This window comes from Hoplias malabaricus, chromosome 10 (genome assembly GCF_029633855.1).
Source record: "Hoplias malabaricus isolate fHopMal1 chromosome 10, fHopMal1.hap1, whole genome shotgun sequence".
NCBI classification, from domain to species: Eukaryota; Metazoa; Chordata; class Actinopteri; order Characiformes; family Erythrinidae; genus Hoplias; species Hoplias malabaricus.
The window spans coordinates 39,892,742-39,916,338 of record NC_089809.1 but is presented as its reverse complement, the minus strand read 5'-3'; the positions used below and the strand labels follow the sequence as shown (position 1 = coordinate 39,916,338).

At 40.0% G+C, this 23,597-nt stretch overlaps 2 protein-coding genes across 2 annotated transcripts in view; both read left to right on the top strand.

The window, feature by feature from the left end:
• The window catches only part of LOC136708954 (C-C chemokine receptor type 5-like), a 4,385-nt gene extending 1,647 nt beyond the window's left edge, over positions 1-2,738 (top strand). Inside the window, exon 2 of the mRNA XM_066683880.1 lies at positions 717-2,738. Coding sequence (XP_066539977.1) covers positions 717-1,750 — 1,034 coding nt within the window. The 3' untranslated portion in view covers positions 1,751-2,738. The remainder of the gene's footprint in view (positions 1-716) is intronic.
• An 8,827-nt stretch (positions 2,739-11,565) lies between these two features.
• On the top strand, positions 11,566-20,891 carry LOC136708610 (C-C chemokine receptor type 5-like). Its single transcript, XM_066683264.1, has 2 exons — positions 11,566-11,602; positions 18,659-20,891. Exons 1-2 carry the CDS (start codon positions 11,572-11,574, stop codon positions 19,648-19,650), a joined length of 1,023 nt encoding a protein of 340 aa, XP_066539361.1. The 5' UTR covers positions 11,566-11,571; the 3' UTR covers positions 19,651-20,891.
• The last annotated feature ends 2,706 nt before the right edge of the window (positions 20,892-23,597 follow it).

Genomic DNA, 23,597 nt, shown 5'->3' with positions numbered 1-23,597 from the left:
TTATCTGAAATACTAAGAAAAACGATTTACATGATTTGGTGTAAAGTTAAACTAAGACTGAAGTATAACTGGTCAAAAAACCCAAACAGAGATGTCTAGGTAAACACTGTGATTCATCCTTCTGTGTAATTTTACTTTTCCTGCGAAACCCGGATGGTTTACCTCTGGCCTAAATCTGAATTTTTCAGTAGCAATCTAAGATATTTACTGTACTTGGTCATAAAATGTCCAGGGTGTGTGATCATAGATTAAAAAAAAAACACTCAAAGCTAAAACACTGCTGCCTATCACAGCATTGCTAAAGCAGTATATTCTCTTTGAGAAGTGCCCAGTCTGCCGCGGAGCTCCTATGATCCCACCCTCCGAAGTCCTGCTTGTAATTCTGCCCTCTGTCCAATCACATTACAGTCCAAGCCCACACCTGCCAGGTCTACAAACAGTGTCTCACAGCCATGAAACTGCCAAAAGAGCAGATTTAACGTTATATTTTACCAGACCCAAAAAGCCCCTTGACTAGGGATGGAGTAAAATGAAAGAAAATATTGTCCTTGTGTCTGAAAGTGGAGTTTAGAAGCAGCAATGCTACAGAACAGAGCCAGCGCTGAAAAAATATAAAAGTACAGATGCCTGTGTATAGATTAAATGGATTCTCCTTTGTCCTGTGTCCTTAGATTCCAATTTATTAATATCACTGTTTTTTTTTCTTTTTTAAACAGAGTATAGTGATTACAATAGTTATGAAAACGAAGGTGCACCCTGCCAAAACAGAGATGTAAAGGACTTTGGCAGAGTTTTCCTCCCCACTCTCTACAGCATGGTCTTCATAGTGGGCTTCATTGGCAATGGCCTGGTGGCGTGTGTCCTCATCAAATATCGCCAGAAATCAAACATGGCCGACATGTGCCTCTTGAACCTGGCTATGGCTGATCTGCTGTTCCTCATCTCTCTGCCCTTTTGGGCCCACTACGCCGCCTTGAACCAGTGGACCTTTGGAAATTTCACATGCAAGGCTGTGACAGCGTTCTACATGCTGGGCTTCTACAGCAGTATCTTCTTCATGATCCTGATGACAGTGGATCGTTATGTTGTCATTGTCCATTCCCACATTTCGCTAATTTCCAGACGACACTCAGCTAATGTGGCCCTGGCCTGTTTTATGTGGATACTCAGTCTGATCTCTTCACTGCCAAATATGATATTCTCCCAGTTAAATAACGCCACAAACGAGTCGACATGCAAGCCAGAATATCCCAAACAAACCTATTGGAAAAAGTTCGGCTACATACAGCTAAACTTCGGTTTGATCCTCCCACTCCTCATCATGGTGTTCTGCTACTCTCAGATCATCTACACCTTGTACCATATGAAGTCTCAAAAGAAGCACAAATCCATCAGGCTCGTCCTGGTCTTGGTTATAGTTTTCTTTGTCTTCTGGACACCCTACAACGTGGTCACATTCCTGTTCTTCCTTCATCAATCAGGGCACTTGCAAAGTTGTGAATGGCAGCAAAACCTGAACCTGTCCATGCAGTGGGTGGAGACCATCGCCTTCAGTCACTGCTGCCTCAACCCCATCATCTATGCCTTTGTTGGCCAGAAGTTCAGGACATTATTCATTAAGGCCCTGAAAGAGTCATTTCCAGCTTGCTTCAACAAGTGCAAAACGCTTAGCACTGAGCCGTCTGAGAAGAAAAACTCAGTTTCCTCCCGAGTAATTACAAACACTGCAGCTACAGCAAGCCCACAGTAATATGGTTTAATCAGAAAAGTTAAACATGCATAGCAAAACCTAGTATGCTTCTGCTACACTTGACATGTAAGAGAATGTAAATTAGAATACTGAATGAACCTTAAGAATATTAGATTTAGTCTGAGAAATAGATATGTAATGAAGCACCATGACACAGTTAATAATTAATGCAAATATGCCACGATTCTAGTCGGTTCAGATAGTCGGTAAAATTAATTGATATTCATTTTAAACAGTAGAGGGCACTGGTGCTATCTACCTCACCTGTTCGACATCATTACCAGGTTTAACAGTTTTGGGGTATTCCTGCCAAATTGTGATAACAAAAAAAAAAAAAAAATGCAAAATCAAAGGTGGCACCCTCATCCTTCAAATTATAAAGTTTGGCAGCATTTAGTCTTCCTCAAGACAGAAAATGGAAAAGAACGTTTACACAACGGCTCACCAAACGAGTGCGAGAGCCACTGCCACCCTGAACTGGATAAACTGGACAATTAATTAATGATTGAAGTTATGACGCCATTTCCCATAGTTGAAAATGGGGGATTTTGGGTGTTGGTCAGCAAACCGGAGCTGAAATATTACATTCCTTCACTTCAGCCAGACTGTAATGCCATCACTTTACAATAAAACAAAATGATAAAGGGTTAAGACCCTCAGTAGTATCCACTGCTTTCACCTCTAGCAAAAGCTCTAGCTTTCCATACCTGCCACCTCTGTATCTAGTGAAAGGGTTTTATTCAACAGCTCGGGGCAGTTAGCATCAAGGGATCTCTGCTTCTGCAGGGATATACATTACAATTACTTAAAAAAAAAAAAAGAAAATGTTAATTGCAGGACAAGGAGCACAGGCAAAACCTTAATTTATTTATTTGAGGAGAATATCTTTATTTGTGTTATTCACTTATTTATATGATGTGGGATTTGTTTAAAATTTTCCCTTTGCTTTTACACAAAAGGGGAAATGCACAGCACTGTTTGCATATCAAACTAAGCAATTAAATGAAATAAGATTCGCACAAATACAGTACTTTGTTTTAATTTGAAGAGAAATAAAAGGAAACCTGGTTATAATTTGTCTTCAGTTTAACTGTTTTTTGTTTTTTTTTCACCAAAATAAGTACATTTAAATTAAACAAACATTTGGAGAAAATCCCAGCATCATGAATCGCATCGCATAGTAGGCAGTGTATCATTACATCCCTACTGAGAAGATTAAATGAAGCTTTAATATGGACAGAAACTTTAGAGTTTTCTGACTACTTTCAATATTCTAGTGAGAATATTTAAATTGAAACTACCGAATTACCTGAGACTATTGAGTTATTGAATTCTTACACCATCTTGTACTTTTAATACATATGCAGGCAGTGTTTCACTATGAGTCAGTGAGAAATATAATGCAAGCAATCCTTAACAATAATAATAATAATAATATTTTGATGTATAGTGCTTTTTCAGAGCCCCAATTCTGAGAAACAAGGAGATAATACACTGGTGAATGTACGTAGGCCAAGTTAGTAATGGTACTCAATATGGTTCTAATAAGGACCATAGGCATGGGGGTTCGCATATTTGCAGCACAAATTATCATTTTCCTTTTTCTGTTCTTCTAGCACCAGTGAGCATGTAGAGCACTCACCACTACACTTCACTTTCTAAGACATTCAAAAGTCACATGTCACTGGGTGGTGTTTGTCTGCGCTGAGCTGAACCAAGAAGTGCCCCTACAACACCCCTTCGCAGTAATACTGTAAACTGTGTTCATATTTCCAGATGGTAAGAAAATGTGAATATGGCCCATCCCTAATATAGAACACATTTCAGAATGGCTCCTTATAAATATACATACAGCACATTCTCCATCAGTCTGAAGAACCAGTTCAGAACCATGGTTCTCCATTGTCTTTATTAAGGAAAGTTTAAGAATGTACAAATATTATTTGACCATTAATTACAATGAGCATAATTTGGTAAACTATAAAATGAACGGTTGCTCTTGGGGTTCTCCTTAAAAAAATGCACTTTAGTCATGGGTGTGTTGTTTTATGTAGCACCTTGTTCCTGGAGGAAGATTATTTTGATTCACTGAGTACTGGGCATAGTGTATATAGCTGAAATGACAAACAGGAACAGGAACATTTAAAGACCTGTTTCATGACAAGGCAAGTATTTTTATATAATACTACTGCGTACACTGCAGCCATTTGAAGCACTTTACAAATGAGAAAATACAGGGGTAATCAGTCATGCTTAAATTTTTCTTCAAACTAATGGGGAATATTTTCTACAGTGCCTCCAAGTAGTATTCAAAGCAGATTTTGCAGGTTTAAACATTTGGGGTTAACTTGGGATTGTGAAATTTTGACTATAAATGGGCCTGGACATGTGAGATTTACTGCAGCAAAGAAATAAATGTTATTTCCTTGTTTATTAACTTTTAAAAATTTAGCAAAATTTACCAATTGTCAATTGTTATTCAATCCCCCAAACCACAAGAATTCCCTGGAGTTTGGTTCCCTGAAGTATTAATATGTAATTGAGGTATAAAGGACAATGCTTGCTTAGATGCTTTATCCCATGTTTTCTGACTATAAAAGACCCTCCCCAACCAAGAGAACAACACTCATATGGTCAACGTGGGAAAGAATAAAAAGCATTCCAAGCCCACCAAAAAGCTGTCAAGGAGTACTAAACCTACCTGTTGGGCCTACCTGTCTCCACTGTTGGGAGGATCCTCTGGAAATAGAATGCTTATGGAACTACTGATGACCTCCCATGGTCTGGACAGCCTTTCAAAGTTTCTTCCTTTGTCGAGGACAGACTTCTCTGAATGGTCAAGGCCCAATGACAAGGAGGAGGGAGCTCCAGGAATTTCTCATGGCAGATCTTCTAATAACTCTTTTCACTCCTCTGTCTGAAATCTTGCGGGCAGCATCTGGTCAAGGCTGGTTTATGGTGAAATGATGTTCTTTCCACTTCTGGATTATGGCCCCAACCTTGCTCACTGGAATGTTTAGTAGTTTAGAAACTCTCCTGTAATCAATGTCATCAGTATGTTGTAATGTCAATGGGCCTTGAAGGAGCTCATGTAATGTTTCATGTGTGGCACCTTGGTAATGATACTTTTTATAGGCCATCTGATATTAATTTGCAGAGTGGCAGGATTGCTTTCTAATTATTCATTTCAGCTGGTGTCATGCCGTTCCATGGCTTTTTAAACTCTTTCTTCATGTTGAATTCCATGTCAATAGCACCTTTAGAAACATATTTACTTAGAAAATGTGGTGACATTTTCAATACTTATTTCACCCACTGTACTTCAATAAATACTGTAAGTAACATACTCCACCGCAAAGGTCTTCGTTCCAGACGAGCCCTTAAGGTATCTTTACTTTCAATACGTCATGTCAAGGCCAGTCTAAATGAGCTCATGATCACATGGAGGACTCTGGTCTAAGGTTCTCTGATCTGATGAGACCAAGACTGAGGTCATGGATAGCACAACCAACCTGGAGATTTTGGCCAAAATCCTCCACTCTTCCATCAAGGATCTTAAAATGGGTTGTCATTTCATCTTCCAACAAGCACATGGCCAAGAAAAAGATCAAAGTATTGCAGTGGCCTAGTCAGTCTCCTGACCTTAACCCAACTTATATTTTGTAATATTTGGCAGTTGTTAATAAATGTTACTCTGGTTCAGAGTTTGAAGTCTTTAACTCAGTTGCAACTTGTTGAATTTTCAAAATCTACAGGGGGTTGAAAACTACTTGGAGGCACTGCATAAGGTTCATTGTTTTTAATGTTCTACCACTGAAGAAAAGCTTGAAGTGTTTAACCTACTAAACATAAGGTGTTCTATTTTGTAAAATATACAATATATTGTTTTCTAAATTCTCTTATAAAGGGTTCTCTATTAATGACATATGTTTTTAGAATTGCATGTAAATATTCTTTTATACAATATTTGGCATATTTGTCAAAGCCCACCCCATACCCATGTATTAGCTAAACTATAATCTGATAGTGGTAGAGTAACTGGGTTGATTTTGTATTTATTTGGTAGTGATTGCTGTGTTAGTGTTGTGTCGTGGTCTGAGGTCTTCATTCATTCTGTGCTTTGCACCTTTACTATTTTGCTACTTCACAGCTTAACTCCAGGTACGAATGTTGTTTCCTCTCTACTAAGAATGTCTTTCAAGTCTTCTTTGTAGTTTATATTTTGTTAGAACCGTCATGCTGCCCGCTGCTCCTTCTCCTCCATCAGTTGTCGCACCTCATAGTGCTGGTATGTTTTTACAGGTTTTAGTTATATGCTCCTTGCGGCGGAGGATACGGATATATTTTAACTTATTGTCTTTCCTAGATGCAGACAGATTAAGCTCTGTTTTAAAGGTGGTTAACGTCCCTCTAGCTGCTCCTCTTCCTGTGGTGCTGCTGTTTTCTCCTTGTCTTGGTTAAGCTGCTGCTTTACCATTAGATTGGTACCACTCGTGTGGCTGTTAAATTGTTGTTTTTTGGTTCATTTTTGTTTTTTGTTATTTCTTTGTTTGGTTTCGTCTCTAAGACACAGTTAATTTATTTTGCGATATTTGCGTTTTTTTGGTAACATTAGTTTCTTGGTTTTTTCTTTTTGTATTAAGTTGTTTGTTTCCATTTATTGGTTTATTTTGGTTTTGTTGTTGTCATAATTGGTTAGTTTTCTTTTATGTGTGCAGGAAGTTTTGTCCTTTATTTTATTTTATTTTTTCTTTTGTTGAAGTATCTTATTTAGTAGTCTTATTTTCTTTATTAATTGTTTTGGCAGTTAGTTATGGCACACTGTCATTTAGTATACTATAATTCTGACTGATCTTTTTAACGAATGTTGATTTATTAATTTAATAGTTGCAGCTAAGTATTTAAGTGTTTTAAGCCAATGTTTGAGTTTGTGAACCACTGAAATAAAATCAAGTCCTTCTGAAAATAAAATAGTGATTGTGGAAAATGGGTCACTGGGTTGCTTTCTGTTAATTCATTCCTTGAAGTGAAATTCCTCAGGTGACGTATTTGGACTATAATTAAAAGGTATTTCTTTATAACCCCATTTTTAGTGGGTACCATCCCTCTTATAACCATTGGGTCTTGGTGACCCAAGTGCAGACAAAACCACAGTGTAATTGAGGTGTGTTGCTGAAGTCTATCTATCTATTGTTACTCTCATATAGCGCCTTTCTAGACACCCAAGGACGCTATACAAGCCACACTGCTCAGAAAACTCTATCCACACACACACACACACTGGCAAGAAGTGGCAGCCAAACCCGCACAGCGTACTCTTAACCAGGAATGACCATCCACTTGGAGGACTGCATCGGGCACTAGGATTTCACCCAGGAGAGAGCGCCAATCCATATCTGGGCACACACACATTCACTCACACAAACAGACATTCATTCACTCACACACCAGGACATTTATTAGAGAAGCCAATTCACATACCCTCCATGTTTTTGGACTGTGGGAGGAAACCGGAGACCCCGGAGGAAACCTACGCAGACACGGGGAGAACATGGAAACTCAACCCAGATGGGACTTGAACCCAAGATCCCAGCACTGAGAGGCAAACGTGCTAACCACTAAGCCACAGGAATAAATACTCAGTCCTCCGCCACATCAGGACCAAATAGTATTTAAATCTTGAATCAGTGCTAGAACCCGTTTATTCAGAAGATGCCATGTTTCACAGGGTACAATTAATGATCACAAAATGATCGATCCAGAACTCCAGTGTGCCCACAAGGCTCCATCACGTTACGACTCAGACTCAGTACAATAAACTAATGCCAGATGCATCACACTCAGGCGCATTCACTGATGAGTTTAGTCGTCATGTTGTGTAGATACATTTAATAAATAATTCTGTTCACTTCACTGACTGCTTCTTTAACAACTCACTCTATGGAGCAGCAAAGGGAAGGAAAAGATGTGGTAGAAAAAAAGTGTACAAGCGATAACCGCACCAGAGACGATTGTGAAACAAAACCCATTCAAAAATGTGGGGGAGATTCACAAAGTCTAGACTGCAGCTGGAGTCAGTGCTTCAAGAACCACCATGCACAGACATATGCAAGACATGGGTTTCAGCTGTCGCATGACTTGTGTCAAGCCACTCTTGAACAAGAGACAGCGTCAGAAGCGTCTCGCATCCAAAATGAATGGACTGCTGCTGAGTACTACACAGTGATGTTCTCTGATGAAAATAAATTTTGCATTTCCTTTGGAAATCAGGGTCCCAGAGTCTGAAGGAAGAGAGGAGAGGCACAGAATCTACATTGCTTAAGGTCCACTGTAAAGTTTCCACTGTCAGTGATGGTATGGGGTGCCATGTCATCTGCTGGTGTTGGTCCACTGTGTTTTCTGAGGTCCAAGGTCAAAGCAGCCATCTACCAGGAAATTTTAGAGCACTTCATGCTTCCTGCAGTTGACCAACTTTATGGAGATACAGATTCCATTTTCCAACAGGACTTGGCACCTGCACAGTGCTAAAGCTACCAGTACCTGGTTTAATGACCATGGTATCCCTGTTCTTAATTGGCCAGGAAACTCGCCTGACCTTAACCCCATAGAAAATCTATGGGGTATTGTGAAGAGGAAGATGCAATACGCTAGACCCAACTATGCAGAAGAGCTGAAGGCCACTATCAGAGCAACCTGGGCTCTCATAACACCCGAGTAGTGCCACAGACTGATCGACTCCACGCCGCGCCGCATTGCTGCAGTAATTCAGGCAAAAGGAGCCCCAACTAAGTATTGAGTGCTATACATGCTCATACTTTTCATGTTCCTAATTTCAGCTGTCCAGCGTTTCTAAAAATCCTTTTTTTTTGTATTGGTCTTAAGTAATATTCTAATTTTCTGAGATACTTAATTTGGGGTTTTCATGAGTTGTCAGTTATAATCATCAAATTAAAAAAATAAACACTTGAAATATATCAGTCTGTGTGTAATGAAGGAGTATAATATACAAGTTTCCCTGTTTTAATGGAATTACTGTAAATCAGCTTTTTCATGAGGATTCAGGAGCGTTCTTTTTTTACATTCCTGCATTTATTACCTGCCCTCCATATTTTCTGTACAACATAATCACAGAATAAAAAATACATGTAAACAAAGACACTGATACAATGCACCAACGCTTCTCCAGACATTCCAATGAAAAGGGTATGTATTTTGGGCATTTCCTGTTTTTAAAATACCAGGAAAACCTCTGTAGCAATGGCTATATGATTAATGGCGGTTCGGCTAAACTAGGCTTGCCGAGTTTCTCTTTGCTCTTGTTTCTCATTTCCAATTTTGCGAGAGGACACATCCCCCGCAGTAAGTGGGGGATGTGTGAGATTGAGAAGCAGTCCTTCCAAAGAAATAAATTCTGATTAGTCACAATGCCAGGAAGATAAATCAATGTAATTTTGAGGAGTTGTATGTCTTCATTGATTTAATTGAATTTCCATCCTCTAACATTTATGGCAAACTGTTTTAGCTTTAATTTATGTTTCACATAATACTAAGAACTCCATTTAATGGGACTTTTTAATTAATAAATACATTTTTAATTCTTACAAGTTAAAATTTTGTTTGTACTAGTATTATCACTATTAAAAATTGCTACCTCTATCTCCCTCTATTAATGCTTGTTTGATCTCTCTTCAATCACCTGTATCATTGACTTTTATTAGAAATGAAATGCTCATGAAAACACAATTTAAATATATATTTAAATATAATTACATTAAGTTATTTTATTAACTGGTTTCATTAGCTTGTTTATGTAAAGATTCTGTATTTCCTGTAGTTTTGGTCATTTTCTCACTGAAAAAAACAAATGGTGCAGATTAGCTGACACTAATTTGATTGTTCTCAAAATGTGTAGTTTATAATGTATGCAATTGTAGTTGTAAATTAGGTTTATAATATAAAAAAACGTTTTTTCAAATAATCTCACAGGAGTGCAATGAAATTAAGAATCCAAAAAATAAATTATATTTCCTTGACATACAGTATAGCACTTTAGAACTTTGATGGGAAAAAAATGTAGTTTTACAGTCCTACCTTACCCTTAAGTATCAACAAATGTAAATCCACACATGCCTCCCTGGTGACTAAGGCTGTCCCTAGCCCCAGTGGCACTGTTAATGCATGCTCAGTGCAGTGCCACCAGTTCTATGTGATCTTTACATGCAACATCACCAACAACCACAATAGCACCTCTACAGTTCATTTCATCAACTGGTCTGTGTTGTCCTTATCCACAACCACTGACTAGCCCTTTCAGCTGTATCTGATAACTCCTTTACAGCTGCCTTTAGTTTCCGGCCACTGATGCCGAACTGCACAAGCAGGGATTTGGCCGACTTGGATACAAATCCCCTAACACTTATCTCCACCGATCTTACATGTGCCTGCCAACAAGGTTCCCTCTCTTTAGCAACCAAGTCCACACACTTCAGCTTCTTCCTTTCGAATGCTTCATCTACTGCATCCTCAGTACAGGGTGGGCGATTTATATGGATACACCTTAATAAAATGGGAATGGTTGGTGATATTAACTTCCTGTTTGTGGCACATTAGTATATGGGAGGGGGGAAAGTTTTCAAGATGGGTGGTGACCATTTTGGATCCAACTTTTGTTTTTTCAATGGGAAGAGGGTCATGTGCACATCTTGATGGTATGGTGTGGTATATAGGGCACAAAGATAGTGGGGCCATTCTTCATCAATGGAAACCTCAAGGCCACTGGATATTGCTACATGGTGATGTGTTTTCCTCTTTATTCACTGAAGCTAGCACATACCCAGAGTTTTTCCAGCAAGATGGTGCACCACCACGTTATGGGTGCCAGGTCCAAGCGGATTGGTCATCGTGGGCCAGTTGAATTGCCCCAAGGTCTCCTGATATGACCCCCTTAGACTTTTATCTTTGGGGTAATCTGAAGGCAATTGTCTATGCTGTGAAGATACGAGATGAGCAGCACCTGAAACTACGGCTACTGGACACCTGTGGTAGCATTTCTCCTGTGGTGTTGCTATCAGTGTGTGAATAGTGGGAGAAGAGGGTTGCATTGACAATCCAACACAATTAATATGTTAAAACCAAGTACACCATCGTTTTTCTTGTGAGATTCCCAATAGGTTTGATGTGTCACATGACTCTCTTCCCAATTGAAAAAACAAGAGTTGGATCCAAAATGTCTGACTTCAAAATAGTCACCACCCATCTTGAAAACTTTCCCCCCTCCCATATACTAATGTGCCACAAACAGGAAGTTAATATCACCAACCATTCCCATTTTATTAAGGTGTATCCATATAAATGGCCCACCCTGTACATATACAAACAATTTGTCATTAATATTTTAGGACTGTCACACATTTTAAAGCACACACAGTCAGAAAAAACTGCATTGTACAGGCAGACTTTTTTCTTCTACAAGTTGCACACTGGAGATGCAACCTTAAAGATGCAGCAATGGTTTTAAGGTTCTGTGGGGAATTTTTAAAAGTTAAATTACATTTACTTTCCAAACGGCACCGGTGGATATCTGGCCTTTTCCATGAATTGTTTATTTTAAAATAAGAAAATTAAAATCCTGGAGTGAGGACAGTACATCTCAATACATTGATGCACTGTTTCCTTCAGACTGACAAATTTAGATAAGATCAAATCATTTTTGCAGAGTTTTTTTTCAGTGCCTTTAAAGCCCGCCTCAGGAAACTGAAGCTCCACCACTTGATATACAGCAGCTACACAGTGTGTCACTTCAGTTCTTGGACTAATACAACATGAATGCTTCCATAGAAAACAACAGTGACGGTAGGATGTGTCTTTTTCATTATCTGGAAACAATTATACTACTGCTACTAGTTTGAATGCACTCACTACAGTGCAGAGTCTACAGTGTTTCAAATTGTTTTACAAACTGCAGAGTTGGTACAGGGTCCTGGGTTATTCAACCTGGGGATTAGTTCTTAAATATAATGATGGCTTCTGCGTAATTTCAGTAAAATGTTTTCAGTTTTGTAGATTGTTATGAACTAAGAGGCTATGATCTTTTTACAGGCATTTAAGAAATAATACACTGGAGGTTTGCAATATACAGTTCACAGTATATTCCACAGCTCTGTCATCACCATTCATTTAAGATACAGAGGACAGAATAGTGATTTATTTGTTTATCAACAATCTCTAAGATAAAACTATTCCTTCACACATTCCAAACTCTGGTTTTGAACTGGTTTGTACAAGATTTTGGAGTCGGGGTGCTATCCAGAGACACACACATACACACACACACACATCTGCTCCAATGTTGATGGGAAAGGCAGCTGTGTCAGTGTTTTGCTTGATTTAACCATAGCAGAGCCACATATAAACAGGTCAGAGTCAGGGTGGGACCGTTTATCCACTGTTCACCAGCATGGTGAAATCAGAGTGAGACATGACGTGTGGAAGTGTTGGTGCCAGAATTGTCACGCTGAGATTGTAAAAGAGCAGAGCAGAAATGAATGGGCCCTGCCCCAACCACAGTCAAGAAAAAAAAATAATAAAACCTCAGACGAAGCACTTTCAATTCCTCTTTTTAATTTTCTTTGTTTGTTTTTTTCCAAATCAGAAGGTGGTCAACTGGTCTTTCTCTTGAAATCCTTTAGTTTGACAAACTCACACCCATTGTATCCTTTCGGATTCCAGAACCTATTTATGTTGGTGGAAATGCGACAAATTGTTTAAAATTGTGTGAGAACTGGACATGAACCAGTCCCATGTTAGTGGAAAGGGCTATGGGTCACTTTTTATATCACAACTCCAGGTTAATAAGAAACAAACTTAAGCATTTTCTTTATTTTTATAAAACTTTGCACTGAAAAGACATTTACACGGGAAAACTGATTATGGGCCTAAAAGAGCTTCTGTGTGGTAAGGTGTAAAAAATTGGTGTAACACAAAAAATGAGCATGTGATAACAGATTTATAGTTTATTTATTACAGTCCAATGTACAATATACAATGTGAAGGACACCTTGTCACATCTTGACACTGTCTGCTTTGTTTTCCTCTTCCATGTGGCTCTGTCTGTTTGTTGTCATTCCTAGCTCCGCCCTCGTTTCACTTTAACCTCCGCCTCTTTTGTCATTGTCTCTCGTTATCCGTGTCAGGTGTGTCTAGTTTGTTCATGTATTTAAGCCCTCTTTCCTCACTTCCTGTTATCGGTCATTTTGATTTTCTCGCTTTGTTTGTTTCATGGGTTCGTTGTGTTTGTTTCACGCTCACGTTTCTTCGTAGTGTTTCTCGTTTGTGTTTTCTCGTTCCTGCTCGTTAATGTTATTTCGTGTTTCTCGTCTGGTTCGTTTGTTTTGTTATTTCTCTTTATTAAACCTTCCGTGTTATAGCGAGTGTGTCCGCCTCCCTGAATCTACTCATCACACCACCCTGACAGAATGACCGATCTAAAAATGGACACAGCTAGCACGGACTACCCCTTTAGGAGAGGTGTAATTCGCCGGACTCCGTTCCGCAAAGATCCCGTGGAGGAGGCTTTAAGAGCGGCCGCGGAGTGGAGTCAACGGCTGCAGCTCAGCTCCGGTGCGGTTCATTTCTCCCGAACAGAAGACTCGATTCAGGAATCGAGTGATTCCTCCAGCCGGAATCGACGGAGCCGGAGGAGAAAGCAGGCTGAAAATCCAGCTCCAGAGAATGACCCCCTCAGGTCCGGAGAGATTTTTGGGGGGGCGTTATATACAAGGGCTGTTAGCCTCAGATCACAGGACATGGGAAATGAGGCTAACAGAGGCGCATCTCCGGGGGATCTACGGTCAGAGAAGTCCCTCGAGAGTGCGCCCAAACCCGCTAAATACTCAACTCGTGCTCGGCGAGCAGCACGAGCACCTGCCTCGTTGGACGCCTCAGCTCCAGTTTCCGAGAGCACGGCGCCAACGGCTGCTCCAGTTTCCCTAAGCGCGACTCCTCCAGCCGCTCCGGTTCCTGTAAGAGCGGCACCTCCGGCCGCACCTGTCTTCGTGAGCGCGGCACCTCCGGCCGCGCCTGTCTCCGTGAGCGCAACGCTTCCGGCCGCGCCTGTCTCCATGGACGACGTCGCAGATTCTTCTGCCTCCGTGGACGTCGTCGCTAGGACCCCAGTTCCTAATCACCGCTCTGCGCTCACTCCTGACATCCAGGAGAAGCTTACAGGCCTCATGGCACGCCTGGAGCTCTCCTTGAAGGCGGCGCGCGCCTCTCCTGTCTTCATGAGAGCGACGCCCGCCTCTCATGTCTCCGTGGACGACGTCGCAGATTCCTCTGCCTCCGTGGACGTCGTCGCAGGTTCTCCAGTCTCCGTGGACGACGGCGCAGATTCTTCTGCCTCCGTGGACGTCGTCGCACGTTCTCCAGTCTCCGTGGACGACGGCGCAGATTCTTCTGCCTCCGTGGACGTCGTCGCACATTCTCCAGTCTCCGTGGACGACGGCGCAGATTCTTCTGCCTCTGTGGACGTCGTCGCACGTTCTTCTGTTTCCATGGACGACGTCGCAGATTCCTCTGCCTCCGTGGACGTCGTCGCACATCCTCCTGACTCCTTGGATGACGTCGCACATCCTTCTCCCTCCGTGGATGACGTCGTCGCAGTTCCGTCTGCCTCCGTGGATGACGTCGTCGCAGTTCCGTCTGCCTCCGTGGATGACGTCGTCGCAGTTCCGTCTGCCTCCGTGGATGACGTCGTCGCAGTTCCGTCTGCCTCCGTGGATGACGTCGTCGCAGTTCCGACTGCCTCCGTGGATGTCGTCGCAGGGTCTCCAGTCTCCGTGAGTAAGGCTCCCTCAGCCACTCCTATCTCCATGACTGTGGCTTCAGCCGTTTCTACTCCTGTGACTTTGGTTACGGCCGTTTCTGCCCATGAGACTGTGGCTCCGGCCGTTTCTGCCCATGAGACTGTGGCTCCGGCCGTTACTAAGCCAGTGACTGTGGCTCCGGCCGTTACTAAGCCAGTGACTGTGGCTCCGGCCGTTACTAAGCCTGTGACTGTGGCTCCGGCGCCAAGGACTTCGAGGCCAATCCCCAGAACTGTACCCAGGCTGGCACCTTGGACAGTCCCACAGACACATGCCAGTCCTGGGTACCACCCAGTTGTTTTTGTCCCTTTCTCTGTCCCTGTTCTGGTTCCCGTTTCTGTCCTTGTCCCTGTGCCTTTGTCTGCTTTTCTTTCACTTCCAGTCCCTGTCACTGTGTTCGTCTCTATCCCTGTAAATGTCATGGTTCCTGTACCCCTGCCAAGTCCAGTCCAGTACCCTGTTAAGCCATCTGTCCAGTCTCATGTCCAATTCCCTTTTAGTCCTGTTCTGTCTCAGTCCCCTTTCAGTTTCCAACCTAAGTTCCAGCACCCTGTCTTATCACGAGTTCCGTCTCCTCTTTCTACTTCTGTCCGATGTCCATTTAAAGTCTAGTTCCTTGTTCCCTTTTTCCATTCTGAGTCTTTTCTAGTTTGTCTTGTTTCTTCTGGCCCCCTCCTGCGCCAGCTACTGGAGAGTCTCGTTTTTCGCGCTCCGGGAGTTGCGCGTCTTGGGGGGGGCGTCTGTCACATCTTGACACTGTCTGCTTTGTTTTCCTCTTCCATGTGGCTCTGTCTGTTTGTTGTCATTCCTAGCTCCGCCCTCGTTTCACTTTAACCTCCGCCTCTTTTGTCATTGTCTCTCGTTATCCGTGTCAGGTGTGTCTAGTTTGTTCATGTATTTAAGCCCTCTTTCCTCACTTCCTGTTATCGGTCATTTTGATTTTCTCGCTTTGTTTGTTTCATGGGTTCGTTGTGTTTGTTTCACGCTCACGTTTCTTCGTAGTGTTTCTCGTTTGTGTTTTCTCGTTCCTGCTCGTTAATGTTATTTCGTGTTTCTCGTCTGGTTCGTTTGTTTTGTTATTTCTCTTTATTAAACCTTCCGTGTTATAGCGAGTGTGTCCGCCTCCCTGAATCTACTCATCACACCACCCTGACACACCTGCTGTTTACAAATGATATAAACTTTTTAATTTATCCGTAAAAGAGGATTTATGGTTTTCTTTGGACAGCAAAAATAAATAAATATAATTATGAATGTGCAGCTAGGGATTTGAGACCTTCGATTGGCAGAGACCTTAAAAAAAATAAAGGTTTTTATTGCCATCAAATATTTTATATTTACACACTGAATATCTGTGTTGAAAATTCTATATGCGTTCACACAAAGTTCAACATGTTTAAAGCACAAAGGTCTTCCATAGGAACTGATATTTTAACTGTGATGTTTTTAATTTTGATTAACGCAAACACATTTATATTTTAATTACCACAATAATAAAGAGTTGATGAAAAGAGCAGGGCACAGGGGAGCCAGACAATTTATATAGAAATACTTGCTTTTCAAATTAAACAATGAATTGATAAAACAGTTGTATTTAATGTAAATCCAGTCAATTTATATGAAATACTTAGAAAAACGATTTACATGATTTGGTGTAAAGTTAAACTAAGACTGATGTATAACTGGTCAAAAGGCACAAACAGAGATGTGATCTGTGACAAACTGTGATCCATCCTTCTGCAGAACTTTACTTTTCCTGCGAAACCCGGATGGTTTACCTCTGGCCTAAATCTGAATTTTACAGTAGCAATCTAAGATATTTACTGTACTTGGTCATAAAATGTCTAGGGTGTGCGATCATAGATTAAAAAACAGCCACAGCTAAAACACTGCTGAAGTAGTATATTCTTTCTGAGAAGTGCCCAGTCTACTGCAGAGCTCCTATGATCCCACCCTCCGTCCAATCACATTACAGCCCAAACCCACACCTGCCAGGTCTAAAACAGTATCTCACATCCATGAATTACCAAGAGAACAGAGTTAATGTTATATTTTACAAGACCCAAAGAGCCCCCTGACCAGGCACGGAGTAAAATGAGAGGAAATATTGGCCCTGTGTTTGAAAGTGGAGTTTAGAAGCAGGAGTGCTACAGAACAAAGTCAGAGCTGAAAAAATATAAAAGTACAGATGCCTATGTATAGATTAAAAGGAGTAAAGGCCATAGTATGTGTGTTTTATATAAAGAAAGTGAGGCATAGTGATGTTTGAAAAGTGATTGGACTGTGTTTTGTGTATTTTATACGAAGGTGAATAACGAGATGATTGAAAATCATAAATACCATTTTTTTTAAATGTATGTAGATTCATGTGTGTTTCTTTGTGGTGTGTGTGTGTTTTAAACAAATTAAGGAGTGAGAATTATGTTTGAAAAGCATATTCACCTATTTAATGTGGAACAGAAATCAAGCTTGATTGTACCCAGCAAATATAATAGTTTCACTAGTAGTGAGTTTAGTGGTGTGTTTAGTAGTGAACAATAGTGGTGTGTTTTAAATGGGAAATGTGTTTCAAAACAAGTTTTGATTATGAATCCTAATGCTAGCTTTAGCTTCGTGTAGTTGTTTAAGGTGGAAATGAGTATTCAATAAGAAGTTGGAGAATACCACAAATAAGACACTTTAATGTACCTTAAGTGTAATGCTTGAATATGAAAATTATGTCCTAAAATGACATTCATGATTGCAGGGAACACCAGCCTTGTCTAGTCCAAAATTTTAAAGTGGTTTACAGAGAAAAATGGAGAAAAATGTAAATTCTGGGAAACTGGCAGCAGCTCTTTCCATTTTTGCCTTTCACGTAGGTAAATGTTTAGTGACATCACATACAATTCGTTTGCATTTATTAAATGGATAAAGTGAAATAACAATTTCTTCAAAAAGTTTTAAAAGCTATAGTGCTAACTTTAGCTCTTAAGGAGCTGGCGATTAAGGGCTAAAAGAGTCTAACAAACACGTAAGGTGGACCGAAATGTTTGACTGCGAACAAGCAAAGATCTTCCTCCTAAACGACATTCACGGTGGAAGGGAAAATTGCTAACACAAGCCTTGTCTAGTCGAAATATTTAATGTGGCTTTGGACAGTAAAGGACTGTAAATGCAGGGATTCTCTCGCTCGTTCGTTTTGTCTTTTTCTTGCGTAGGTTGATATTTTAGTGAAATGAACTCTTTTCTGTGTAAATATGTTGATTATGACATTCTTCTTAGCTATTATGGGCCATAGTTGTTAAAAACTTGTCTCTTGCTTGTTTGTTCATTTTTTCTCAGATCTGGTCCTGCTTCACCTCTAGTGAGGAGGAGGCAAACTCGCTCTCTCGCTGTTTTGAAACCTTATTATAGTGTCGATTTTAAATGCTTGGTGTCAGTATTACACATTGCTCCTTTAAGACTTGAATTTTTAAACCCAAAAAATTGACCAAATGCAAATTCATAAATTACACCATGAAATATTTCATTTACTTTTACTGTCAACCGTGTCATGGAAACATGCACAGAACTGAACTTGCACATGGTGAGTTAAAAGTGGCTGACTGACAATAGCTTTGTCCAATTAAGTTGGAATATTATATACAGTTGCAAAATGTATCTGTTGCTAAAGTGACAATATTTTAAGAATAAAGTCAGAATATTTTGACAGTCAAAATATTTGCAGTGGATGCAGCCAAAAACAACTTTGTCAATCATATTATTCTATTAAAAATATACATAAATAAAAAAAAAAAAAAACATTTTAAAATCAAGAAAGAATGCTTTAAATTACAGCTGATCACAGCTGTCATGTGTGTTATAGCTATCAGATGCAGAGAGTAAGATTTGTATAGATTGGTGTTACTTTGAATTTTTAATACTTTTAAATTGTAAAACTAACTTCTTCTAAATGTTTCATGGTCAGTGAAAGTGATTTGTTTAATGAAGATCTAGCATGCTGTGTCCTTACATTCCAATTTATTAAAATCACTGTTTTTTTTTTCTTTCTTTTTTTAAACAGACTTTGCCGAATACTATAGTTACGAAGGAGATCCAGCCCCACCCTGCAACAACAGCCATGTAAAGGACTTCGGCCAAGTTTTTCTCCCCACTCTCTACAGCATGGTCTTCATAGTGGGATTCATTGGCAATGGCCTGGTGGCATATGTCCTCATCAAATATCGCCAGAAATCAAATATGGCCGACATGTGCCTCTTGAACCTGGCGATGGCTGACCTGCTGTTTCTCATCTCTCTGCCCTTCTTGGCCCACTATGCCGCCATGAACCAGTGGACCATTGGAAACTTCATGTGCAAGGCTGTGACAGCGTTCTACATGCTGGGCTTCTACGGCAGTATCTTTTTCATGATCCTGATGACGGTGGATCGTTATGTTGTCATTGTCCATGCCCTCGCCTCGCTAATTTCCAGGCAACACTCAGCCAATGTGGCCCTGGCCTGTTTTATGTGGCTACTCAGTCTGATGGCTTCCCTGCCAACCATGATATTCTCCCAGTCAAAGAATGGATCGACATGCAAACCAGAATATCCTGATCAAACCTATTGGAGGCAGTTCAGCTACATAGAGCTGAACATCCTTGGCTTGATCATCCCACTTCTAATCATGGTGTTCTGCTACTCTCAGATCATCTACACCTTGCACCACATGAAGTCTCAAAAGAAGCACAAATCCATCAGGCTCGTCCTGGTCTTGGTTATTGTTTTCTTTGTCTTCTGGACGCCCTACAACGTGGTCACATTCCTGTACCTCCTTCATCACACAGGGCACTTTCAAAGTTGTGTATGGCAGCAAAACCTGGGCCTGTCCATGCCGTGGGTGGAGACCATCGCCTTCAGCCACTGCTGCCTCAACCCCATCATCTACGCCTTTGTGGGCCAGAAGTTCAGGACATTATTCATTAAGGCCCTGAAAGAGTCATTTCCAGCTTGTTTCAACAAGTGCAAAACGCTCAGCACTGAGCCGTTTGAGAAGAAAAGCTCAGTTTACTCCTGAGTAATTACAAACATTGCAGCTACAGCAAACCCACGCTAATATGGTTTAATCAGAGAAGTTAAACACGTAGCAAAACCTAGTATGCTTCTGCTACACTTGACATGTAAGAGAACGTGACTGAGAATACTGAATGAACCTTGAGAATATTAGATTTAGTCTGAGAAATAGGGATGTAATGATGCACCACAAGACAGTTAATAATTAATGCAAATATGCCTAAGATTCTAATAAGGTTCTGAACGATTCAATTAATGTAAAATTAATTGATATTCATTTTAAAGAGCAGAGGGCACTGGTGCTATCCACCTCGCCTGTTCGACATGATTACCAGGGTTGACAGATTTGGGTTCTTCCTGCCAAATTTAAATAAAAAAATAGAAAAATGTAGTCAAGGGTGAAAATTCAAAGGTGGCACCCTCATCCTTCAAATAATAAAGAGGATTGGCAGCATTTAGTCTTCCTCAAGACAGAAAATGGAAAAGAACTTCACAAATAGTGCAACTAACATGATACAGCATGTACACCGGCACCACAATGAAAAGCTCCAGTCACCCCCGCCTGAGTGGAAATCGCGTTTACACAACTGCTCACCAAACGAGTGCAAGAGCCACCACGACCCTGAACTGGATAAATTGGACAATTAATTAATGATTGAAGTTATGACACCATTTCCCATAGTTGAAAACGGGTGTTGGTCAGAAACTGGAGCTGAAATATTACATTCCTTCACTCCTGCACTTCAGCCAGACTGTAATGCCATCAATTTACAATAAAACAAAATTATAAGGGGTTAAGACCCTCAGTAGTATCCACTGCTTTCACCTCTAGCAAAAGCACACCTTTCCATACCTGCCACTTCTGTCCCTAGTGAAAGGGTTTTATTCAACAGCTCGGGGCAGTTAGCATCAAGGGATCTCTGCTTTTGCAGAGATATACACTACAATTACTTTAAAAAAAAAAAACACACGTTAATTGCAGGACTGGAAGGAGCACAGGCAAACCATTAATTTATTTATTTGAGGAGATTATCTTTATTTGTGTTATTCACTTATTTATATGATGTGGGATTTGTTTAAAATTTTCCATTTGCTTTTACATAAAAGGGGAAATGCACAGCACTGTTTATAGCAATTAAATGAAATAAGATTTGCACAAATACAGTACTTTGTTTTTATTTGAAGAGAAATAAAAGGAAACATGGTTATAATTTGTCTTGGTTATAATTAATTAATTTTTCTTCACCAAAATAAATTAAACAAACATCGGGAGGAAATCCCAGCATTGTGAATCGCATAGTAGGCAGTGTATCATTACATCCCTACTGAGAAGATTAAATCAAGCTTTAGTATGGACTGAAACTTTAGAGTATTCTGACTACTTTCAATATTCTAGTGAGAATATTTAAATTGAAACTACCAAATCTCCTGAGACTATTGAGTTATTGAACTCTTACACCATCTTGTACTTTTAATACATATGCAGGGAGTGTTTCACTATGAATGAGTCAGCGAGAGAGCTAATGCAAGCAATTATTAACAATAATAGTTAGTAGTACACTCTAAAAAATGCTGGGTTATTTTTATAACCCAATTGCTGGGTTGAGCATGTTGGGTCATGATGTCGGGTTATTTTGACTTAAATTGGGTTCACAATAGCAACCCAGCAGCATTGGGTTGTGTATGCGGACGTGAAAGGGAACAGTCACGTCATGCGTGGAATAGGCGGGAAGCCGAGAAGCTCAAGCGAAAAGAAGAAACCGAAGCTGAACACCAGAGAAAGAAGGATTTCTTTTGGCCGTGAGAATATTTGTAAGTATTTTTTAAATTTACATAATTTTAAAAACCGTTCTGTATTAATCAGGATCTTAGTTGAGTTCATATTTCCGGTCAGCAAGTAAATCCCAGTTTCCTGACTAACAGACATTATCATTCTGCCGAAGGAAATAAAGACCCAGGCTAACATGACTATGTACCAGACTGAGATCCCAGGTTGATTTTTACTAAACCTATATTTATGATGTTTATCGCTGTATCTTTTAGTGTACCCAATTTGGAAGTACTGTTAACATTGGCGTTGCTTTAATGTTATTTCTTGCCTGCTAACGCTAGGTCAGTTGTGCTAGCGATACCTCAGATAAATTTCCTGCTCTGCGCCTCCGTGAGGTAGCACTAGCAAGCATTAGCTGAGTTAAATAAGCTTCTACCTGACTTAAGTTTACTTCTGCCGTTCTTGGACTGATATGGCCCGTGTGTGGTAGCCTTAGGGTATGTCATGCTTTTGGGATGTTCGCATTTTAAATGAAAGCCAATGCGCTAAAAAAAAAAAAAAAATCTGTACAGCACTCCGTAACCAGTGCTTGTGATTCCTTTCAAATACCTCCTTTGCTTGTTTTTTTACTTATATGAAACGAGTGATAAAAATTACGATGTCAAATCAAAAAATAGCTTTCCATCTTCATATTGGAATTTTCATTTCCACCTTAACACTAGAAGCATCGCACTTATTTGACTGACTGAGACCGGAGCAAAGAGAGCCGCTGGTTTCACAGCTATGCCTAAAGTCTCCCTTCCACACCAAAACCAACACAACACACGGAGTAAAGTCAGTCACAGCGCTCAAATACACACCGGCTCTCTGTGCTCCTAGTGTTAAAATTGTCACTAGTCGAGGCTGATGTTGCCTTCCTTATTTATTTCCCCCCCTTCCACCTTAAGGTCATTTTCAGAAGACGTTTGCTTCTTATTCTCCATTTTTCGTATTCAAATGTTTATTTCTACCTTAAACCTGTCAGTATATGAGGCTAACATTGGCGTAATTCACTAGCTTCTTGTTTGAATTAGTAGTCCCAACTTAAAAAGGGTAACTGTGATGATTGTTAGCTTTTAAAAAAAGGCTTATTCCTCTTTTTCTTTGTTCAAAATGCATTAAACACCTTTTAATACCACTCGTTATATTCGTAAAAACACAAACCACAAATATTTTACCTTTTAATACACTTTATTCCTCATGTACCTCTCATAAAACACGCACTACACTAACTTTACCTAGTTGTTAACAGGAGCTGTGTATGAGATAAATATATTCATCTTTCCAATTCATATTCATTAACGTTGCACCTTGAAACCAGACAATCGCACCCCAATATCACCATATCACCCATGCCAAAAAGATTGTCATTTCAACACTTGAATATGACGGGTACTCGGCAATGTGATGTCAGCTGCAACCCATTAATAAATGCATAATACTATGTCAACAAAATTATGTCAACACAGTGGATCATCTTGACTTTCTAACTTTACACATGGTGTTTTTTTTATTTGTACTATGAAGTATTGTATGTCTTTCAAAAATGTTATGTTGATATCTGCAGTGACACATGGATGAATTTGTTAAAATGAAGACTGGAATATTCAAAGACTAATTCCTAAAATCGAAGGTATTTAAAATTTTTGTGTGGATCCTCTCTCTCTCTTTCTCTCTCAATTTTAGTTTTGCAACAATGTATATAATGTTTAAGGACAGAGTTTTCAGGTATAGACAAATACAAATAGCTCTTCACTCTCTATTAAATTACGTCAGTCATACACTACACTGTACACAAGCAGATAGCAATAGATTTCAGATTTCCACATATGAATAAATATAAATGATGTTGTATTAGGAATATATAATGCACTGTTAAGATTTAGATTCAGTAAGTTAATGACTTGCATAGTGCACTACATAGGGAGTATTGAGTGATTTGGGATTAAAACTCAGGCTTCATGGTGTTTTGATGTCTCGCTTAAAGGGAATGTCTACATTTGTTGGAAAACACAGTTCTCTCCGTTTTGTTTACATTCGTAAGTTTTGTGTCTTTAAAGGTAAAACGCCATGTTTGAGAGGGAGAATACTGTAAGTTTTATTCTTTGTTTGAGTTACCACAGAAACACATTTGTAACTCG